Source organism: Scyliorhinus canicula, chromosome 7, assembly GCF_902713615.1.
Source record: "Scyliorhinus canicula chromosome 7, sScyCan1.1, whole genome shotgun sequence".
Taxonomy (NCBI): domain Eukaryota; kingdom Metazoa; phylum Chordata; class Chondrichthyes; order Carcharhiniformes; family Scyliorhinidae; genus Scyliorhinus; species Scyliorhinus canicula.
Window position 1 is genome coordinate 81,235,613 of NC_052152.1, and position 24,758 is coordinate 81,260,370.

The 24,758-nt window shown below is 48.1% G+C and overlaps 1 protein-coding gene across 10 annotated transcripts in view; it reads right to left on the minus strand.

The window, feature by feature from the left end:
• dmd (dystrophin) overlaps positions 1 to 24,758 on the minus strand; it is a 2,667,466-nt gene that overhangs the window by 1,404,261 nt on the left and 1,238,447 nt on the right. For all 10 annotated transcript variants that reach the window (XM_038802261.1, XM_038802266.1, XM_038802267.1 and 7 more), the window contains one exon: positions 18,796 to 18,924. In XM_038802261.1, the coding sequence (XP_038658189.1) occupies positions 18,796 to 18,924 (129 nt within the window). The remainder of the gene's footprint in view (positions 1 to 18,795; positions 18,925 to 24,758) is intronic.

The window sequence follows — 24,758 nt, forward strand, 5'->3', positions numbered from 1 at the left end:
TTCATCAACTTCTTCAAGGAGAATTGAGGCTTCAGCAGGGGGAGTGGGGTTGGCAGAGATAAAGGGGTTAAAATAAGGAAGGCAGGAGAAGAGGAGGGAAATAGTAGGAGTTTGGCTGCTGGTTAGCTAATTATTTATTTATTATGATGTTCCGGTTTGTTCTTGCTCTTGTTTCTGTTTGTATTTACAGCATTTTCCAAATGCCGTAATAAAAATATATATATTTTTTTAAAAGAGAAAGAAGACCTGTCATGGTCTTACTGAATTGCAGAGGAGATTTGAAGGGCTTATCCCTGCTTTAATTTCTTATGTCATGTCCAAAGGGAGACACAGACAGATAGCGAGACACACACACAGATAGCGAGACACACACACACACACACACACACACACAGAGTAAGAGACAGAAAAGGAGACAAGACACACAGTGCAAGAAACAGAGACACAAAGAAAAGGAGGAATTTTTACATGGGTGAGTGCATGGGATTGGCTGGGAGCAATTCTGAATTTGTTGGTTTCCTGATGCTGGATAAGGAACAAGTGGCCAAACATTCCCAAGAGGCAGGCTGACATTTCAAATATGTTAATGAGGCTGATAGCCTTTGATTTAACCGAGGTTGCAAGCTTTTTGTTTTCATTTACAGGATGTGCATTTATTGCCCATCCCCAGTTGCCCTCCAGAAGATGGTGGTGAATTGCTTTCTTGAACCACTGCAGTCCTTCAGGTGTAGATACACCTATTGTGCTGTTAGGGAGGGAGTTCCAGGATTTTTTCCCAGAGACAGCGAAGGAACGGCGATATATTTCCAAGTCAGGATGCTGAGTGACTTGGAAGGGAACCTCTATTTGGTGGGATTCCTAGGTATCTGCTGCTCTTGTCCTTCTAGATGGTTGTGGTTGTGGGTTTGGAAGGTGCTATCGAAGGAACCTTGGTGAGCTACTGCAGTGCATCTTGTAGATGGTACACAAGGCTGCCACTGTTCGTCGGTGGTGGACATTTGAATGTTGGTGGAAGGAAGAGCAATCAAGCAGGCTGCTTTGTCTTGGATGGTGTCAAGTTTCTTGAGTGTTGTTGGAGGTGCACTCATCCAAGCAAGTGGAAAGTATTCCATTACACTGCTGACTTGTGCCTTGTAGATGATTGACGGGCTTTGGGGGGGTTCAGGAGGTGAGTTACCCGCCGTAGGATTCCTAGCCTTTGACCTGTCCTGGTAGCCACAGCATTAATGTGGCTAGTCCAATTCAGTTTCTGATCAATGGTAACCCCCAGGATGTTGATTGTGGGAGATTCAGTGACGGTAATGCCATTGAATGTCAAGGGGTGATGGTTAGATCCTTTCTTGTAGGAAATAGTCATTGCCTGGCACTTCATAATATGGGGCTGGGGTTCCCAGGTCTCAGAAACCCCAGCAGCTGAGGCTTGGCGAGTACAGCATCTGGGCCTGACTATACTGCTTGTGGGTCAGGAGGAGCAGTACTGTTTCCTGCCACCATACTTACCCCACACCTCACTCCACATGCTCCCATGCCATAAGAACCTCTTGAGATTGGACTTAACCAGTCTGTGACCTGCTCTGGAGTGTTCCCTGCCTAACTGGACTTATGTTGGCTACCAGAGAGAACAACTATCAAAAGATGCATGATGTGGAGTTTTGTGGAAAAACCTGGATGTCCAGGTTTTCTGTATGAAACATCAACACCCTTCCTATGTAACCTATCCTATTTAAAAAAAATAGTATTTATTGTCTCTCAGGAGATGATGGACTGTTTCAAGGTATATGTCATTTCTGTATTCAATATCGTCTGGTGTGGGTGTAGAGGCCGATGCATGAGTAACTGATGCCAGTGGCATGATCTCTGATGTCTTACTGAAAAAAAGGACTCGGCCATGATTTACCTTCGCATTTAATAATCAATATTTGCCTTCAATCGTCAGAGTCACACCAACGATACAGGCAAATCTTAAACAACCAAATAGTTAATTTAATTGAATCAAATTTTGTTTCACCTTTAAAATCATTTCTGTATCTTTAGATAAACTGCAGTAAGAGTCTGAGCAAATCTAAGGAACGCAGTTATTTATTTTATGTAAATTAGAAACACATTGGCAGACCTCCTCAGGGAAAGATAACAATATTACAGAAGGTTCAGAAGCAACCAAGAATATTGGTCAGCCAATTCAGCAAACAAACTTTGTCTATTATCCAGTGATGGGAAGGCAATCAAAAAATGTGGTCTTACCACAAATTAAATGAAATGGAATTGTGTAGCTGATTTTAAATTGTATTTTTGCTAGACTCCCTGTGGCATATCCTCTCTTAAGATTTATATGATATTAAAGTGTCTGCCAAAGTTTTTTAAAAATGCCAACAAATTATTAAGCTTGTTATTTTTAGTCAGAAAATAAACATCTACCACACCAAAAACATTGGGTGGTATTCTCCGTTCCCGGGACTAAGTGCCCGCGCCGTCGTGAACGCTGTTGCGTTTCACGACGGTGCAAACAGGGTCCGGGCATGACCTATTCTGGCCCCCGCAGGTTCACGCCGCTCCAGCATACCTACGTGGCGGCCAAATGGGCGCCGCGCCAACCCGCACATGCACAGTTGGGGAAGCTTAATCCTGCGAATGCGCGGGGAACTTCTTACGTGTGCCGGCCCCTCACCAATATGGCGCCGGAGTTCTGAGGCCGGCCGCGGAAGAAGGTAGGCACGGGGGGGGGGGGGGGGGGGGGGGGGTGGGAAGAGAGGCCGGCCCGCCGATCGGAGGGCTCCGATCACGGGCCAGACCCCATCGGAGGCCCCACCCAGGTGAAGGAGCACCCCTTCCCCACACACAGGCCGCCCCCCCCAGCGTTCCCACACAGTTCCCGCCTGCAGCGACCAGGGGTGAACGGCGCCGGCGGGACTGTCATTTTTTTCGCCGGCCGCTCGGCCCATCCAGGCCAGAGTATCGTTAATCGCCGTTTGCGACGATTCTCCGAGCGGCCCGGCGAGACTCTCGGGCCGCTGGTTTCGGGGGCGTGGGAGAATCACAGCGGGTGTCGGGGCGGCATGGCGCGACTCGTGCGGTGCCCCGGGCGATTCTCCCACCCAGCGTGTGTGGGGGGAGAGAATACCACCCATTGTATTAGTGGCTGGGACCATTATTTAACTTGGTGACATAATTGTGAAGAAAATTCTAAATCTTATTGTTTAACATCTGATTACCTTGCTGGCAGTGAGCCATTTCATATAATCTGATCATTTAGACCCTGAAATTAAACCATTAAACCATCAACACCATATGATCATTTATCTACAGCTTTAAAAGGTGTTAACCTTTTTAAAAAAACAAAGAACAAAAGAACAAGTAACATTACAGCACAGGAACAGGCACTTCAGCTCACCAAGCCTGTGCCAATCCTTATTTAGACCTATTACTTGTAATAATAATCTTTATTCTCTCAAGTAGGATTACATTAACACTGCAACCTGGGGCCCTGGAGCTGTGAAGCAACAGTGCTATTGTGCTGCCTAATTGCCCAAATGATCTGTATCCCTCCATTCCCCACCCGTTCATGTGTCTATCAAGATACATCTTAAATGATGCTATCGTGCCTGCCTCCATCACCTTCACTGGCAACTCATTCCAGGCACCCACCACCCTCTGTGTGAAAACTTTTCCCTGCACATCTCCTGTAAACTTACCCCCTCTGACCTTGAACCTGTGTCTCTTGTAATTGAGTCTTCCACCCGAGGAAAAAGGTTCTGACTATCCACGCTGTCTATACCACTCATATTTTTGTACACCTCAATCAGGTCTCCCCTCAGCCTCCGTATTTCCAATGAAAACAATCTGAATTTATTCAAACTCTCCTCATAGCTAACACCCTCCAGACCAGGTAACATCCTGGTAAACCTTCTTTGCACTCTCTCCAACGCATCCACTGTTATGTTCCTTGCATTGTCCTCCAAGAAAGCCAAAGATGTAGTGTTGACAAAGAACATAAATCTATATGTTTAAATCAAAAATAATTTATCTTACACTACTTAACCTGGTTTGCACACTACTGAGTTAACAGTTAACAAAATAATAGTATTGAATCTGTGATACAGTAATGAATAATCTCTCGAATATATAAACTACATTCTAACTCGACTTCACACGGTCCTTCTACATCAAGTTCTCCAACAGCTTCTTCTCAGCTTTCTCCCAGAATGCCTAGAGTTGCAGCCTTTTATAAGACTACTCAGTGATGCCATTTAGTGTTGATATATATGAATATCATCTTTTTTACCCTTTATTCTCCTTAGATTAGACATATTATTACATCCACGTCCTTTTGGTAGTGTGGCAACCAGATCTGCACGCAATAGTCTGAATGTGGCTTAACTAAAGTGTTATACAACTGAAACATGACTTGCCAACTCTTGTACTCAATGCCCCGGCTGACAAAGGCAAGCATGCCCTATGCCTTGTTGACCATCTTATCCACCTGCATTACCACTTTCATGGAACTATGGACCTGGATGCCCAGATCCTTTTGTATATCAATGCTTCAACGGTTCTGCCATTTACTATATAACTCACACCTGAATTTGATCTCCCAAAATGCATCACCTCGCATTTGTCCGGATTGAACTCCATCTGCCATTTCTCTACCCAACTCTTCAATCTAGTTATATTCTGCTGTATTCTGTGACAGTCCCCTTCATTATCTGCAACTCCATCTATCTTAGGGTCATCTGCAAACTTGTTTTTTTTTTTAAATAATTTTTATTGAATTTTTCAAAATACAAACATTTTAACCCCCCCTACATTTACATTTAAATTATAACAACACAAAGTCAAACCCCCCTACTTAACAAGAAAGAGAAAAAGAATCCCCCCCCCCCCCCCCCCTACCCGCGCATCCCCCCCCCCCCCCCCCCCCCCGCCGGCGAACCGACAGTCAGACCAACTTATCCTTTCTAGCAGCGTCCTCGGGCAGTCCTTGCCCGTGCCACCGCCGCTACCGTACTTCCTTCGTCGTTTTCCCCCCCCCCCCCCCCCCCCCCCCCCCCCTCCCGCCCTCCCCTCCCCTCCCGGGTTGCTGCTGTCATGGCCTCAGTTTCTATCTCTGATCCAAGAGGTCTAGGAAGGGTTGCCATCGCCTGGAAAACCCCTGCACCGACCCTCTCAGGGCGAATTTGATCCTTTCCAATTGGATAAAGTTTGCCATGTCGTTTAACCAGGTGTTAACACTCGGAGGCCTTTCGTCCCTCCACTGAATCAGGATCCTCCTCCGAGCCACCAAGGACGCAAAGGCTAATATTCCAGCCTCCCTCGCCTCCTGTACCCCCGGTTCCACCCCAACCCCGAAGATCGCAAGTCCCCATCCTGGCTTGACCCTGGACCCCACCACTCTCGACACCGTCCCTGCCACCCCCTTCCAGAACTCCTCCAGTGCCGGACATGCCCAAAACATATGTGCATGATTCGCAGGGCTTCCCGAACATCTAATACACCTGTCTTCACCCCCGAAAAACCGACTCATCCTTGTCCCCGTCATGTGGGCTCTATGCAGTACCTTAAATTGAATGAGACTTAGTCGCGCACATGACGACGACGAGTTAACCCTCTCCAGGGCGTCTGCCCATGTCCCGTCCTCTATCTGTTCCCCCAGCTCTAACTCCCACTTATCTTTCAGCTCCTCTACTGGTACCTCCTCCACCTCCTGCATAATCTTATAGATGTCCGAGATCTTCCCCTCCCCGACCCAGACCCCTGATAGCACCCTATCACTCACCCCCCTGTCGGGGAGCGCGGGGAACCCCGCTACCTGTCGTCTGGCAAATGCCTTCACTTGGAGGTACCTGAACGTGTTCCCCGGGGGGAGCCCAAATTTCTCCTCCAGCTCTCCCAGGCTCGCAAACCTCCCCTCTATAAACAAGTCCCTCAGTTGTCTAATACCCGCCCTCTGCCAGCTCTGGAATCCCCCTCCTGTGTTTCCCGGCGCAAATCTGTGGTTCCCTCTTAGTGGTGCCCCTATCAGACCTCCCACTTCCCCCCTGTGTCGCCTCCACTGCCCCCAGATCTTGAGGGTGGCCGCCACCACCGGGCTCGTGGTATACCTCGTGGGAGGGAGCGGCCATGGTGCCGTTACCAGTGCCCCTAAGCTTATGTTGCCGCAAGACGCCCTCTCCATGCGCTTCCAGGCTGCCCCCTCCCCTTCCATCATCCACTTTCGTACCATCGATGTATTTGCCGCCCAGTAATATCCTGAAAGGTTGGGTAACGCCAGCCCTCCACTATCCCTACTCCGCTCCAAAAAGACCCTTCTAACTCTCGGGGTGCCATGTGCCCACACATACCCCATGATACTACTCGTTACCTTCTTGAAAAAGGCCCTGGGGAGGAAGATGGGCAGACACTGGAACAAAAACAAGAACCTCGGGAGGACCGTCATTTTAACTGACTGCACCCTCCCTGCTAGCGACAGCGGCACCATGTCCCACCTCTTAAACTCCTCCTCCATCTGCTCCACCAGTCTGGAAAAGTTCAACTTGTGTAGGGTCCCCCAGTTCTTTGCCACCTGCACCCCCAAATACCTAAAACTTTTAACTGCTCTTTTGAAGGGGAGCCTCCCAATTCCCTCCCCTTGGTCTCCCGGGTGTATTACAAAGACCTCACTTTTCCCCAGATTTAATTTATATCCCGAAAAGTCCCCGAACTCCGCTAGTATCCCCATTACCTCCGGCATTCCCCCCTCCGGGTCTGCCACATACAACAACAAATCATCCGCATAGAGCGAGACCCGATGTTCCTCCCCTCCCCTTGTCAGTCCTCTCCACCCCCCTGAACCCCTCAGTGCCATCGCCAACGGCTCAATCGCTAATGCAAAGAGTAAGGGAGATAGGGGACATCCCTGCCTGGTACCTCGATGGAGCCCAAAATATTCTGACCTCCTCCCGTTTGTTACCACACTTGCCATCGGAGCTGAATAGAGCAGTTTTACCCACTTGATAAATCCCTCCCCAAACCCAAACCTTTCCAACGTCTCCCACAAGTATTCCCACTCCACCCTGTCAAATGCCTTCTCCGCGTCCAGCGCTACCACTATCTCCGCCTCCCCTTCCACTGCTGGCATCATAATCACATTTAACAATCTCCGAACATTTGTGTTAAGTTGGCGTCCCTTCACGAACCCCGTCTGGTCTTCATGGACTACCCCTGGCACACAGTCCTCTATCCTGGTTGCCAGGACCTTTGCTAACAGCTTGGCATCTACATTTAAGAGGGAGATAGGCCTGTAGGACCCGCACTGGACCGGGTCCTTGTCCCGCTTCAAAATCAAGGAGATCAGGGCCTGCGACATTGTTGGAGGCAGAACCCCCCCCTCGCGCGCCTCATTGAAGGCTCGCACCAGCACTGGACCCACCAAGTCCACAAATTTCCTGTAAAACTCCACCGGGAACCCATCCGGCCCCGGCGCCTTCCCCGCCTGCATCTGGCCTATCCCTTTAATTAGCTCCTGCAGCTCTATCGGCGCCCCCAACCCTTCCACCAGCTCCTCCTGTACCTTTGGGAACCCCAATTTGTCGAGAAAGTTCTTCATTCCCCCTCTCCTCTTCGGCGGTTCAGACCTATACAATTCCCTATAGAAGTCCCTAAAGACCCTATTCACCTCTTGCCCCTTCTGCACTACATCCCCACCCCTCTCTCTCACTCCCCCAATCTCTCTGGCTGCATCTCGCTTACGAAGCTGGTGTGCCAGCATCCTGCTCGCCTTTTCCCCGTACTCATACGCCGCACCCTGCGCCCTTCTCCACTGCATTTCCGCCTTCCTAGTGGTCAGTAGGTCGAACCTGGCCTGCAAGCTACGCCGCTCCCTTAATAGCCCCTCCTCTGGCGCCGCCGCATATTTCCTATCTACTTCTAGGAGCTCCCCCACCAGCCTCTCCCTTTCCTGCCTCTCCTTCCTCTCTCTGTGTGCCCTTATGGAGATCAGCTCTCCTCTAATCACTGCTTTCAAGGCCTCCCAGACCGTCCCCACCTGCACCTCACCTGTGTCATTCGTACCCAGATAGTTCTCAATGCCCGTTCTCACCCTTCTGCACACCTCTTCGTCCGCCAACAGCCCTACATCCAGGCGCCACAACGGGCGTTGGTCCCGCGCCTCCCCCATGTCCACGTCCACCCAATGTGGTGCATGGTCCGATATCGCAATGGCCGAGTACTCCGTGTCCTGCACTCTCGGTATCAGCCCCCTGTTCAATACGAAAAAATCGATCCTAGAGTACACTCTGTGGACGTGGGAGAAAAAAGAATACTCCCTCGCCCTAGGCCTACCAAATCTCCATGGGTCTACCCCTCCCATCTGCTCCATGAACCCCCTTAACACCTCTGCCGCTGCCGGCCTCCTATTCGTCCTGGAACTCGATCTATCCAGCCCAGGGTCTAACACCGTATTAAAGTCCCCTCCCATGATCAGGCCCCCTGCCTCCAGTCCCGGGATGAGGCCCAGCAGGCGCCTCATAAAACCCGCGTCGTCCCAGTTCGGGGCATACACATTTACCAGTACCACACTCTCTCCCTGCAGCCTACCCCTCACCATCACGTACCTGCCCTCCTTGTCTGCCACCACCTCTGCCGCCACAAACGACACTCTCTTTCCCACCAAAATCGCCACCCCCCGGTTCTTGATATCCAAGCCTGAGTGGAACACCTGTCCCACCCACCCCCTTCTCAGGCGGACCTGATCTGCTACCCTCAAATGAGTCTCCTGCAGCATTGCTACATCAGCCTTCAGTCCCTTCAGGTGTGAGAAGACCCTTGATCTTTTGACCGGCCCATTCAGCCCCCTTACGTTCCACGTGATCAATCGGGTCGCAGAGCGACCCGTCCCTACTCCCTGTCGATTAGCCATGTCTTGTCCCTTGCTCGCCCCGGGTCATCCCTTCTTTTCTGACCCGCTTCCCATAGCGATGCCCCCCCCCCCCCCCCCCACCCCCCCCGGCTCTCCCCTTCTCGTCCCTGGTCTTTCTAGCAGCAACCCGGTGTCCCCCCCCAGTCCCCTCCCCTTCCCCCCCCCCCCCCCCCCCCTGGCTAGGACCCCTCCTAGCCGCGATGTACCCCACATCGTACTCCCGAGAGTCAGCTGGTCTCCGCTGACCCGGCTGCTCCTGCCACATTCCGACTCCTCCCGGTTCACCCCATCTGCGCCCGTGAAAGATCCCCTTAAAACCCCCGAGAAAGACCCGCATAATCAACCCGCTCCCCCCCGTCCCGTCTCCCCAACTTAACGCTATAAATACAAATACCCAATGGCAACTAAATACATAATTACTTAACTACATACTTAAATAACAAAATAATTAACTAACTATCAACTAACCGCGTGCCCAACCATCACCCTCCATCAAACAGTATAAATAACCGCAGATAACCATAACCCGAAAAGAAAAAAAAAGAACCAAAAAACCCCCCCAAGCACCCAAAGAAAAAGGGTAGGAGGGGTAAATAACTAAGGGAAATTGGAAACGGGAAAAAACACCCCATAAGAAGCCAACGACCCACAATAGAGATTTCAACAGTACAAATATACAGAAACACCCAACAACTCGAAACCTTCAAAATATTCAGAAAAGTCAACCGTTCGAGAAAAAACACCCCAAACACTCCACGAAACTGTTACCCAGTTCCGACCTGGCCTGAAAAAGAAAAGGGCCACTTGCACAATCAAGAGTCCCCCGGCGGCTACGACCGCCGGTGCTCCCAGGTTTTAGTTCGTGTCCAACTTTTCCTCTTGTACAAAGGTCCAGGCCTCCTCTGGGGACTCGAAATAATGATGTTGGTCCTTGTAGGTGACCCACAAGCGCGCCGGTTGCAACATTCCAAATTTGATCTTTTTCGCGTGTAGCACCGCCTTTGTCCGGTTGTACCGGGCCCGCCGCTTTGCCACCTCCGCACTCCAGTCCTGGTACACCCTTACCGTCGAGTTCTGCCACTTGCTGCTTTTCTCCCTTTTAGCCCACCTCAGGACTTTCTCTCGATCACTTAGCCGCTGGAACCGCACCAGCACCGCCCTCGGGGGCTCGTTTGCCCTAGGCCTCCTGGCCATGACCCGGTATGCCTCTTCCAATTCCAGGGGCGCCGGACCGGCCCCTTCCCCCATCAGGGAGCTCAACATCTCCGCCACATATCCCGGGAGATCCGACCCCTCCAGGCCTTCTTCCAGGCCCAGGATCCTCAAATTTTTCCTCCTCATCCGAGTGTCCAGCTCCTCGAAGCGGCTCTGCCACTTCGTGTGGAGTGCCTCGTGCGCCTCCACCTTTGCCCCGATGACTGTGGCCTCCTCCTCCCTCGCGGCCATCTCCTGCTGCAGATCTTTAATCGACGCCTCTTGGATCGCCTGGGCTCCCACCAACCTGGTGGCCGTCGCGTTCATGGACTCTAAGAGTTCCACTTTCATCTCCGTGAAAAAACGGAGGAGAGCGGCCTGCTGCTCCTCCGCCCATTTCTTCCACTCCTCCGGTGCACCGCCGGCCGCCATTTTGATTTTCTTCCCCCGCTTTTTTTGGGGAGCTGCTGCCGTTTTTCTTGCCGCTCCGCTCCGGGTACCGACCATAAACTCGGTCTAGTTCTCCTCAGGGGACCTTCCCCCACCGGGATTCGTTTTTTCAGCGCCGTTGGGGCCCTCCAATTGGCCCAAAAACACCTTTGTTGCAGGAGCTTCCAAATGTGCGGCTTAGCTAGTCATAGCCGCAACCGGAAGTCTCTGCAAACTTGTTAATCAGACCATCTAGTTTCCTCCGATCATTTATATATTACAAACAACAGTGGTCCCAGCATTGATTCCTGTGGAACATAAGGCACAAATCTCCATTCTGAAAAACTCCCTTCCACTGTTAATCTCTGTCTCCTGTTGCCAAGCCGTTTTTTTTTATCCATCTAGCTAGCACACCCCGAATCTGACTTTACCTTTTGTACCAGTCTGCCATGAGGGACCTTGTCAAATGCTTCACTAAAGTCCATGTAGATGACATCCATAGCCTTTCCCTCATCAATTAATTTTGTCACTACCTTATCAAGTTGGTAAGACATGACCTTCCCCACACAAAACCATGTGGCCTATCCATTTGCTTCCAAATGTGAATAAATCCTGCCCCTCAGTATCTTCTCCAACAGCTTCCCCACCGCTGACATCAGGGTCATCAGCCTATAATTGCTTGGATTATCCCTGCTTCCCTTCTTTAAAAAAGGGACAACATTGACTATTCTCCAGTCCTCTGAAACCTCATCTGTGGTCAAAGGTAATGCAAAGATATCTGTTAAGGCCCTAGCTATTTCCTCTCTTTCCTCCCTCGGAACCTGGGATATATCCCATCCGGCCCAGAGGACTTATCTACCGTAATGCATTTTAAGACATCTAACACTTCCTCCTTCATTATCATAGAATTTACAGTGCAGAAAGAGGCAATTCGGCCCATCGGGTCTGCACCGGCCCTTGGACAGAGCACCCCACTTGGGCCCACGTCTCCACCCTATCCCCGTAACCCCACCCAACCTTTTTTAGACACTAAGGGCAATTTATCATGGCCAATCCACCTAACCTGCACATCTTTGGACTGTGGGAGGAAACCGGAGCACCCGGAGGAAACTCACGCATACACGGGGAGTGACCCAAGCCGGGTATCGAACCTGGGACCCTGGCGCTGTGACGCAACTGTGCTACCTTGCTGACGTATTGTAGAGTATTCACACACCCATCTATAACCTCAACATCCATCATGGCCCTCTCCTTGGTGAATACTGATGCAAAGTACTCATTAAGGATCTCGCTCACATCCTCTGACTGCACGCATGCTCCGAGGCGGGCGGCGGGATTGGTGGCATGCAGACATTTTGCGGGTGGGAGAATTCTGGACATGGCGGGGGCAGGATTTTCGGCGGGTCGGAGAATTTCGCCCCAGATTAACATATTTAAGTGAGCCATATCTACACCAGATTCTCCTGGACCTGGGAACTAATGGCCTCGCCTGGGAGACCTTGCCTTGAAGTCGTTTTGCATTGGTTTCCACAACCATGGACCAGGTGGAATGGCACTTGGGGCCCCCAGGCTATTAGAGACCCCTGGACGGTCAGGCTCTGAGCAGGGCGGTACACCAACAATTGTTCTGAAACCTGGGCACCTTGGCACTGCCAGGCTGGCAGGGGCACTGCCAGGGTCCCAGGCGGGCAGTGCCAAGGTGCCCAGATGCCAGGTTGCCTGTGTCAGGGTTCAGGCCCAGGGGTGCCTTGCCCTTATGAGGTTGTTTGAGGGAGGGGGTGGCTCAAGGACCCTGTAAGAAGTAAGCTAGATGTAGTGGGAGGGTCCTGAGGCCATGGGGGCTGGCTGAGGAGAGTTGAAAGATAGGGACACCCCGATCTTTTTCTTTTAAAACATCCACCCGTTAATCGGGGAAATCCCTTTAATCAGGTAATGCTGGCACACTGAGCTCGTCAGTGCAGGAAATGATTCAACTGTGGCGTTGGCGAGCTGTTCCTCACTGAGGCGAAAAAAAGGCAAAGAACTATTAAATATCGCCGTCATTCTCGGCGCTGCGCTGAGAAGCACCCCACTAATCGTGCCCAAAACAGGCCTGTTCCTGTCTTGTTAAATCGCGCCCTTTAACTTTCTCATTGCAACAAATGGATGCAAATAAAATATAACTATTTTCTTGTATTCATAGCAGATCTAATTGGCTCAGATACAGGAAAAAGAATATGTGCAATTGTTTATTTATCACATGTAATTATTTGATTTCAGTTAATATTGCATCTCAAGTGCAGTCCAGCATCAAAGCTGTTAATTTTAGTGGTTTTGCATATATTCTCATTCAAGAAGCAGCCTTGCGGTGTTTTCAGAAACACTACGATGACTTTACATTCTAATTAAAAATCCAAATCAGATGCCTGCATTTGGGACGTGACAAATGGTTGGCAGTTCAACAAAATCTCTTCTGTCCGATTATATTTCACCACCCCTCATAACTAACGGTTGCGATAATCCTATTGCTAAAATATAACCAACCAATTTTAAATATAAGTAATATACCTCATAAGAGTCACATACACTCTTATACTCATTTAGAAGTCATTTGAAATAATATTGAATTTCATCATTTATATTGAAAATGTGCCCACTCTGTGGAAAACATTAGCTCTCTGCTTAAAGTACCAACTAAACTCTTCTGTGGCCAATTTAAAAAAAAAATGTTAGCATACCAAATTATCCACTCATTACATTCCAAATGACAGACATTGGAAGGCGACTGATGAATACTAAAATCTAGCCCTGCGTCTTTTCATTCCATGTCTGCCACTGATATGTCCTGGACATTACTCATCTGTAAACCATGAAACCACAAGAGAACTGAACTAGAGAAATAGGTCTCTCACTTATATCAGGCTATGAATGATTTTCAATTTGAAGTGACAGGATGATGATGATCATAAAAAACTCAAGACTTCATATTTTCCCACCGTGTAATCATTGTGCATGTCAAGAAAGCCAAGTCTTTTGGATAAAAATGAACACTAGGAGTCCTTATTTTTCCCCACACCAATGTTCATATTTTTTATGATGACTATACGGTATAAACAACAACTTGTATTTATATAGTGCCTTGAATGTAGTAGAACTATCCCAAGGCGTTTCACAGGAATGTTTTCAGACAAAATTTGACACTAAACCTGTACCAGGTACTAGGACTTAGATTTTAGAATTAAAGCTTGAGCAAAGAGATTGTTTTTACGAAGAAGCTTAAAGTAGGAGAGAGATGTCGAGAGATTGAAGGAAGAAAGGAATTCCTGAGTTTCAGGCAGACACAGCAGTCAATGCCAGAGATATGGAAATTATGGATGTGCAGAATTGGAGGACAGCAGAGAGGCTTAGGGCCGGAGGAGATTACAGAGATAGGAAATGATAAGACCACTGAAGGATTTGAATGAAGCAAGAGGAATTGAGGCAATGTCAGATCATGAACCAATTTGGGTTAGAGAGTGCAAGTGCAATTGGTGGATAGGCTGCAGAATTTTTGACAAGCTCAATTTACTCGAGGCTGGAAGGTGCATAGCATGCCAAGAGAGGACAGAAATAATCAAGTCTAGAGGTAACAATTAGCTAAAGTATGGCAGAAAGCTGGTCAAAATGACTTCTGGTGGTGGCCATGGAGTGAGTGGTCGCACACAGGGCAGCTCTGGTTCGAAGGTGCTGGCTTGAGCTCTTTTTACCAGTATGTGGGGTACTTTTGACAGGAAAGTGTAGCTGAAGGTGTGATGGAGAAATTCTCCATGCGAGTGGCATGTCTGCTGGTTACGAGACCTGGCAGAAAAAGGTTCCAAGACCTGGCCAATGAATTGGAGGTAAACGGTGTTGCATGAGCAATTGTGAAGACGGCGATGTGGAAGGGTTGTAGCAAGTTAGAAAGTCCCAGATGGAGCAGTTGATGGCGTTCATTAGAGAGGGGCTCCGCCAGCAGCGAAAGCAGATGCATGAGAATTGGTCGAACGCCATCGAGGGAGCGGTAGCACCCCTGAAAGGATCGATGGAGCAACTTGAGAAATGTCTGGAGGCACAGGGGTCGCAAGTTCAGGGGATGGAGAAGTTGATGTCCAACCACAGTGATCAGGTGCTGGCATTGGAAGCGGAGGTGGAGCTCCTGGGGGACCTTTTAAAGTCTCAGAGCAAATGTAGAGGAGCAGAGAACGGTTGCAGAAGGCAGAACCTGCATATTTGTTGGCTTGCCTGAGGATGTGGGAGGTAGAAGTGCTACAAGGTACATCTCAAAAATGCTGGTGGGGCTGCAGGTGGAGAGGTGCTGGACAAGGCCCCAGAGATGGACAGGGTGCACATAATCTCTGATCACCGACCGCACTTTCTCACAGAACCCCTTGTCCCCCAAAATCCCCAAATCCAACCTCCATCCAGGTCTGTGCTCTTGCCTTGAGCTCAGTCTCACCTCTAACCAGTGTGGCGCATGGTCTGAGATCACAATTCCTATGTACTCTGCCCCACCAGCACCGACCGCTCAACTCACTACAAAAATCAATTTTTTTTTAAAGAAAATATGTTGCAGAGGCTGATTACTGAGTTAGGCCAGGTGTTAAACAGTGCATCATTTCCAGAATAGATATGCGGATAAGGTCTGCATATCTAGTCCAAGTCTCCAATCGTGAGGTCTGTGTATGAGACTTCCATGGAGGGCCCAGGCAGTGCATCAGTTCATCGGAAGTTGAAAAGTTCTGAGCAATTTCAGTGCATGTGTGTGTGTCAGGATGCTGCAGGATCCGACACACATCTTCTAACGCACGTGCCATCAACAAGGATTCAGAACGTCCGGTGGCAGCCATGGTGTGAGTGGTCGCACATTTGGCAGTTCGTTTCCCCGATTAGCGGTGGATGTTTTAACAGAAAAGGGGGCACGAGTGGTGGAGGAAGACCATACCCCACTGGTAAATGAATTTGTGGACCATAAGTGGTTTTAGAAGGAGTTGCTAGAACAAGAAACTTTTCCTGTGACAGAGAGAAAGATGGCGGAGCAAAAGGGGTCGGCCCTACCATCTCAATGGTCAATGGAGCAGCTGGTGGACTTTTTGAATGAACCTAGGGAGGACCTAGTGAAGATGGTAGACTCGCTGAAAGCGAGGATCGATTGTGCAGAGCCGAGGTTGGAGACCCAAAGTTAGGCGATCCAGAAGGTCGAGGAGACAGTGGGGGAGCATGATGAGTAGCTTACTTCATTGCCAGCCAAAATCAGGATGTTGAGGGATACCCAGAAGCGGCTCAAAAAGAAAGTGGAGGATCTGGAGAACCGTTCCCGGAGACAGAATTTGAGGATTGTGGGATTTCCAGAGTGCATGAGGGAACGGACGCTAGCTCTTATGTAGCAAAAATGCAGGAGAAGCTGTTGGGGAGGGGGCATTCGACCGGTCCCTGGAGTTGGGTCAGGCGCATTGGACGCTGATGAGGAAGCCGCAGGCGAATTACTGGCCACGTATCATGTATTGACAGACCTCACGATTGGAGACTTGGACTAGATATGCAGACCTTATCCGCATATCTATTCTGGAAATGATGCACTGTCTAACACCTCGCCTAACTCAGTAATCAGCCACTGAGGGCGACGGTGGTGCGGTTACATCGATTGCTTGAAAAGGAAAGGATCTTGAGGTGGGAAAGACAGACGAGATGTAGTACCTGGGTGGGTAACGAGCTCCGGGTATATCAGGACCTGGGTGCGGAACTGGCCAAGAGGAGAGTGGGTTTCAACCCAGATAAGTTGAATTTGATGTACTTCGATACATGTGACAATAAATAAATCAAATCAAATCAACAAAGTCTGCCCTGTTTAAGAAGGGGGTGAAGTTCGAATTGTTGTACCTGGCAAGCCCCTGGGTGACCCACAATGGTCAGGAATATTACTTTGGTACGCCGGAGGAGGCAATGGAGTTTGTAAGAGACAATGGACTGGCAGGAGAAGGAGGACATTGAGCTTTGCAGGACGTGTTTGGGGATGTTGGTTCTCTCTGCCCCCCTTGCTGGGGAGTTTGGGCTTTTCTTTTTTTTTTAAACTGTTATTGTTGTTAATTTCCTGTTTTTCTGGAGGGGGGGGGGGAGATGGAGGAGAACCTTTTTTTTTCCACTCAGGGATATCTGATGAGATGCTGGACGGTGGGGCAGGATCAGTGCACCCTTTTTTTTCTCCATGGGTTATTATCCTTTCTTCTCTTTCTTTCATATTGTTATTGTTGTTTGCACCATTGGAGTGTGTGAGCGGGGCTGGGGGAGGGGAATCAGCGTGGGGTAGGAAGTTAGGTGCCTTGGATGGGGGCTACGTGTCCCGACCAGGCTGATCACATGTAATGTGAGAGGGCTGTATGGGCTGGTCAAGAGGTCCTGCATGTGTTCGCACATTTGAGGAGCTTAAAGGTGGATGTGGCATTCTTGCAGCAAACACACCTGAAGATCGGGAATCACACCAGGCTAAGGAAAGGGTGGGTAGGTCAGGTCTTCCACTCAGGATTAGATATGAAGACGCGAGGGGTGGCAGTCCTAATAAATAAGTGAGTAGCGTTTGAGGTGAGGAATATAGTAGCAGACTATATTCAATGGGGTATTTGAGGATGATAACAAGATGGGATATGATTTGGACCCCCGGCCGGGGGTGGAGGGAATGAGGTGCTTTTTAGACAGTTTGGACCTGGTGGAGGGGCTGGGAGCGCTCATTGGATTGGTGCAGGCGATGGAGGGTATGGGGCGATGCAGGCGGGGAAGGCCCCGCGCCCGGATGGCTTCCCGGTGTAATTTTATAAAATGTTTTGGGGGGACCTGGGGCTCCTGTTGGTAAGGACATTAAAGAAGCCAAAGGTGAAGGAAGAGCTCCCCCCAACGCTGTCGCAGGCCTCAATTTCCTTAATTTCAATGAAGGGTAAGGACCCGGAGCAGTGTGGGTCCTACCACTCAATTTCATTGCTGAATGTGCCAGGGGTGATAGGGGAAGTCCAGATTTGGCCAATATTAGGCATTTGTTAAACGTTATAATGATGCCCCGGAGGGACGAAATGTGAGGTCGCTTTGGACGGGGAGAGGCTGTGTAAAATGGAACGACACGTGGGAGGTGCTGGGGCGGTGTTGATTTGGGCAGGGGTTTGTGGAACAGATCGAGTTGTTGAACCAGGAGCCGGCAGCAAGTGTACGGATGAACTGGGTGAGTTTGTGGTATTTTAGGTTGCATCATGGGACAAGGCATGGATGCCCACTCTCCCCGTTACTTTTTGCGATAGAGCCATTGGCAATGGCGCTTAGAGCATCGGGGATTGGCAGGTGAGAGAGCGGGGGTGGGTGGGAGGTGGAGCATAGCGTCTCGCTGTATGCGGACAATTTATTGCTCTATATATCAAACTCATTGGAAGGTATTTAGGGGGGGATCATGGGATTATTGGAGGAATCCGGCCTATCCTCTGGGTGTAAATTAAACATGGGGAAGAGTGAGGTTTTCCCAATCGACACCCGGGGGGGGGGGGGGGGGGGGGGGGGGGGGGAATCTTTATTATTATCACAAATAGGCTTACATTAACACTGCAATGAAGTTACTGTGTAAATCGCCGAGTCGCCACACTCTGGCGCCTGTTCAGCTACACAGAGGGAGAATTCAGAATGCCCAATTTACCTAACAGCACATCTGTCGGGACGTGTGGGTGGAAACTGGAGCGCCCGAACGAAACCCACGCAGACACGGGGAGAACGTGTAGACTCCATACAGACAGTGACCCGAGCCGGGAATTGAACCTGGGACTCTGGCGCTGTGAAGCAACAATGCTAATCACTGTGCTACCGTGCCGCTCATCTGAGCATACAGGTGGCATGGGAATGGGAGCAGCTACATAAATTGAATTTAACACGACTGGTGGCGCAAATGAAGGGGATTTTAAGAGGTGGGATGGGGTCCCACTGTAGTTGGTGGAGCGGGTGCAGTCTGTGATAATAACTATTCTCCTGAGATTTTTATTTGTGTTCCAGAACCTCCTGATCTTTATTCCATAGGCTTTTTTTTAGGAAGGGTAATGTACTGGTTTTGGAGTTTGCGTGGGCGAGTTCATCGACTACTTCAAGAATAGGTAAGAAGTCAGAAATAGAGATTGAGGCCACCATGTTACACCTATTAATGGCATATACAAGTGTTCAGAATTTTCACTATAGTGTTTGTTAAATTTCATACGCATTTCATTGCTACAATGTCGGTGAACTTTACACCGATCTTCAATGTGTTCAGACTAATTTAAGTTTACCTGTGTTATGTCAATTTGAGAGAGAACTCTCCCAGCGGATTTGCTCTGACCAACAGCATCAGGACCTTGGATTCTTCTCTTCATTTCTTCCAGACTGATCTCGTGACTCGTCAACTCGGATTGGACTTTCTGTTTAAAAACAAATGCATGAAGTAATATTATTTCAATATTTAAACTATCCATCGTCGGGTTAATTACTGGCTCTAGTTACACATAGATTAGGTCGAGCAAAAAAACACTGATGTTGACATTTCCCATTTTGATTCGAACAGCAACACCATGACTCAAAGGAACTCCAATTCACAAATGTGATTTTTGCATCGAGAAGCAGCGATAGCCCACCAGTGCCAATTGCTCAAGCAGCAGAATACTGTCACATTTTATGGCTTATATTTTACTCACTGGAGAAGTTAAAACAAGTCATAAAAAGGTAGCAAGAATAAAACAACTGCATTCTATTGTTCCAATCATGTTCTAACCTGGAAAATAGACAGAGAGGTTTCCACATCACTGATTCTTTTTGGCTATTTAAGAGGACCTTCTTGAAATTGTGCTGCATTGTGTTTGAAGTTTAATTTCGATACATGTTGTTGCATTTCCTAAGAAAGATAGTTTTGCCTTTATATGGTGCCTTTTATGATCTCCTGACACCCCAATGTCCTTTACAACCAATGAAGTGTAAGTCAATGTCATATTATAAAAACATGTCAGCTATTTTACACACATCAATGTTCCACAAACAACCGTGATAACAACCAAATAATTTGTTTCAATGATGTTGGCTTCCACACCGTACACTAGTTTCTCTTACTTGCCTCTTGCTCCCTTTTCCCAATTTCCAATAAACTGCTGACTATCCTACTGGTCCCCATGTCAGCTGATACTATTAATGGTTCTCTCCCTACGGGTGCTGTCCATCTCTCCTTTAAATATCTCATAATCACTCATCTCCTCAGAAAACCAAACTTTGACCACACCATCCTTACAAACCACCATTTCCAACCTCCCTTTCCTCTCCAAAGTCCTTGAATGTGTTGTCACCTCACATATCCATGCCCAACTTTCCCAAATCAGATCTTATGACAATCATAAATGAATCCTGTGACTGTAACAAAGGTAAACTATACCTCCTCATCCTTCTTGACCTGTCTGCAGCCTTTTGCACAGTTGATCACACTATTCTCCTTTAATATCTCTAATTGTCAATCAGTTGTGTAGGTCTGTTCTTGCATGTTTCCATTGTTATCTACCCAATCATAGCCAGAGAATCACTTGTTATGGCTTTTCTTCCTTTCCCCACACTGTTATCCGCAGTGTATACTGAGCATCTAGCTTTGACCCCTCCTATTTCTCATCCATATGCTCCTCCTAAGGACACCATTGGAAGACTTAGCATTCGTTTTCACATGTACACTTACAACATCTAGCTCAACACAACACCACCTCTCTCAACTTTTGCACTGTTTGTAAATTATCAGAGTGCTATCCGACGTCCAAGACTGGGCCAGCAGTAACTTCCTGCAATTAAATATTGGGAAAACGGAAGCCATTGTCTTTGGTCCTCGTTCTAAATGCCATTCCCTAGTTACTCACTCCATCCTTCTCTCCATCAACTGTTTGAGATTAAACCAGTGTCTTTGCAACCTTGGTGTCATATTTTACACCCAGATGAGCCACTGACCACATATCCTGCATCACAAAGCCCACTTGTTTCCACCTTTGCAACTTCGGCTGATTTCACCCTGCCTCAGGTCTTCTGCTGAAATCATCTTTTATGCCTCTGTCAGCACTACATCTGAATATTCCTATGCACTCCTGGGTGGTTTCCAACATTCTAGCCTCTGAAAACTTAAGGTTACCCAAAACTCTACCATCCCTGTCTTAACATTCACCAGATCCAATCACCTATCATCCCCATGTTCACTGACCGACATTGGCTCCCCGTCAAACAATGCCAATTCTCATCATTCTTTACAAATCTGTTTATTGTCTCTCTCTCTCTCCCCCCCCCCCCCCCCCCCCCCTCTCCATCTCTGTAATATCAGATATTTGTGCTTATCTAATTCTGGATTCTTAACCATCCCCAATTGTAATTGCTTCATAATTGGAGGTTGTACTTTCTATTGCCTCGGCTCTGGAATTTTCTCCTTCAATGTTTTCTAAGACTAAGCCTTTGGTCATGCATCCAGTGAAGGGCCTTGGGAAGTTTTACTGTGTTAAAGATACTGTATAAATGAAAGTTGGTATTGTTGTAACACCATCCAGATCTCAGACTGCATCACCCACATAATCTGTTCAAATCGTTTGGGCTCAGATGTTACTTTGTCCACAGTATCACGTGCCTTAGTCAATGTCATCAAAGGCATCCTTTGTGACGACTGTCTCTCCTGGAACTCTTAAGATGTCTCTGCACAGCTTGAGTAGAATAACTATCTCCCTCCATGCTCACTTTGTTCCACTCCAATCTGTCACGAGGGGCACGATCCAATGGCCACGCTGTACCCAAAAAACAGCTCGCCGTGGCGCAGCGTTGCTATTGAAATCCGAGATCTTTTGGGTTGCAACGCCTCGTGAGATTCAATGCGATCTTGCAAGACGTTGCGATGTAAATCCCATCCACAATGGGTGGGATCACATTTTGGCAAATCGGCAATAAGCCTCACTCTATTATATAGATTCTCGAGGTACCGGAGGCTTTGGGATTCAACCCCTTCATCTCAAGAGATTATCATAGAATTTACAGTGCAGAAGGAGGCCATTCGGCCCATCGAGTCTGCACTGGCTCTTGGAAAGAGCACCCTACCCAAGGTCAACACCTACACCCTATCCCCATAACCCAGTAACCCCACCCAACACTAAGGGCAATTTTGAACACTAAGGGCAATTTATCATGGCCAATCCACCTAACCTGCACATCTTTGGACTGTGGGAGGAAACCGGAGCACCCGGAGGAAACCCGCACACACGGGGAGGATGTGCAGACTCCGCACAGACAGTGACCCAAGCCAGAATAGAACCTGGGACCCTGGAGCTGTGAAGCAATTGTGCTATCCACAATGCTACCGTGCTGCCCACAGGTGAGTGCCGTCTAGCACTGGTCCCACAAACAGGAACCAGATGGATCGGCATTCTTGGGGGTCTCCCAGGGTATCAGAGGCCCACAGCAGTATGCCCTTTGGGCAGGATGGTGCCCTGGCACTGCTGGTGCCAACTGGGCATCCTGGCAGTGCCAGCCTGGCAATGCCACCTGGGTGCCAGTCTGGCCCGGCAAGCTGGCTAATGCCGTCCCGAACTCTACAAAACAAGGCTATATGCAGCCTCAGCCGTGCATTCCCCATTCAGGCCCCTTATTTAACGCAAGTCTCATTGAATAGCCATGTGTTTCACGGCACTACTCGGGTACTTTGTTCCCTTTTGGGAGAATTGCACCCAATGTCTTCTGAATGCTTTCTCCTCCCATTCTGTATGGTTGCCATGCACTTGAAGTTCCACTTCCGGCATCCTCCCATTGTTAATTTACATGTCTTCCCTCAGTTACATGATTGGTATGGAATCAGTTTTGAAGAACATGCAGATAACATTAGGTTCTCCTTGTTCAGCACCAACCTCTGTTTCAAAGTTTCATCTATGCTCTCAACTGATTGTCCAATATGAAATTACAGATATTCCATAATTTTGTGCAACTCAACATAGGAAAGCGCAAAGGCGCGGCAGCTATTGGTTAGCACTGCTGTCTCATGGCGCCGAGGATCTGGGATCGATCCCGGCCCCGGGTCACTGTCCGTGTGGAGTTTGCACATTCTCTCCATGTCTTCATGCGTCTCACCCCCACAACCCAAAGGTGTGTAGGGTAAGTGCATTGACCATGCTAAATTGCCCCCTTGATTGGAAAAAAAGAATTGGGTACTCTAAATTTATTTTAATAAAAGGAAAGAGCGAAGGTATTTGTTAATCAAAAGTTTTTGAAGAAAGTAAAAGCTCATGGTGTAGGAATAACACATTGACATGGATAAAATAATGGCTGGCTGGCAGAAAACAGAGTATGCATAAGTGTGTCTTTTTCTGATTGTCTGGATGTGACAGGTGGAGTGCTGCTAGAGTCTATACTGGGCCCTCAACCTTTTACAATTTATACCAATGACTTAGACGAGGGGAGTGAAGGCATAATAGCTGAATTTGATAAAGATGATACAGAGATATGTGGGAAAATATGTTGTGATGAGGACAGAAGGAGATTGTAGTCGGATATGGATAGCTTCAGTGAGTGGGCACAAAACTGGCAGATGGAGTATAATGTGTCAAAATGTGAAGTTTTTCACTTTGGCAGGAAAACAAAAATAGCTGAGTATTACTTAAATGGAGAATAGCTGCAGAATTCTGAGGTGCAGAGGGATGAGAATTCTGAATTCTCCCTCTGTATACCCGAACTGGTGCCGGAATGTGGTGACTAGGGGCTTTTCACAGTAACTTCATTGCAGTGTTAATGTAAGTCTACTTGTGACAATAAAAGATGGTTTATTTATTTATTTATCTAGGTGTTCCAGTGCATGAGTGACTAAAAGTTAGTATGCAGGTACAAGTAATTAAGTGGATGCTATCCTTTATTATGAGAAGAATTGAACATAGAAGTAAGGATGTTATGCTTCACTTATACAGGGCATTGGTGAGACCACATCTTGAATACTGTGTTCAATTTTGGTCTCTTTTATTAGGAAGGAAGTAAATGCATTGGAGGTGCTTCAGGGAAGACTTGCTGGATTAATACCAGGGGCTGGATTCTCCACTGGCGGGAGCTCCGTTTTGCCGGCAGCCCAGGGGTTTCCCGACAACGTGGGGCTGCCCCACAATGGAAAACGCCATTGCCCGGTAACAGGGCATCCCACTGGCGGGGTGAACCTGAAATGTGGTGCGACAGGGCAGAGAATCCAGCCCAGGAATCTGGGTTGTCTTAGGAAAGGTTAGACAGACTGGGTGTGTTTCCATTGGAGATTAGAAGAATGAGGGATGACTTGATGAAGTATGTAAGATTCTGAATGGTCCTCATAAGGATTGGAAAGCATATTTCCTCTTGTGGGCAAGTCCAGAATTAGGGAGCACCAGTGTTAAAATTAGGGGTTTCCCTTCTCGGACTGAGAAGAGGAGAATGTTTTTCTTTCAGAGGGTTGTGCACCTTTGGAGCTCTCTGCCTTAGAAGGTGATGGAGGCGGGAGTCACTGAATATTTTTACGGTGGACGCAGATATATTCTTGTTAGACAGGGGAATCAAAGGTTATCGGGGTAGATGTGATTGTAGAACTTGAAACTAAACAGATCTGCTATGATCTTATTGAATGGTGGAGCCGGCTTGACGGGCCGAGTGGTCTGCTTCTGCTTCTATTTTGTACGTTCTTATATCTGTATTCTGTTTGACTTCTATTAAAACTGCTCCCCACCCCTCTTCTAACCCCCTCATAGCTGCTCTCTCAGTCTCTATTTGACAGTCTGCAACCTCAGGGTTCTGTTTAATCCTGAATTGACTGAATTGCTAAATGATATCCACCCCAACTTGTACGGAACTACTGAATCCTTTCCTGCACTTAATTCCAATTTCCTATCATCTGCATAATTGGAAACTCTACTGGCCTCTCACCCTCCAATGAATTCAAAATAGTTATTCGTCTTTCCAATTTTGTTTTTTGCCTTTTGCAAACCCTAACCTCATGACAGCTTTGGCCCAAACATGGACAAACGAGCTGAAAAAGGTGTGAAGTGAGATCGACATATCCTGCCAACAAGGTAGCACTTGGCTTCGCATGACATCAAGGAGCCCTACCAAAACAGGAGTCAATGAGAATAAGGGGGAAAACTCTACTGGTTGGAGTTATGCCAAAGGGCGATGATTGTGATGGTTGAAGGTCAATCATTTCAGTCCCAGGTCATCATTGAAGATGTTCAATATGTTCAACAAGGAAGTATCCTGAGGC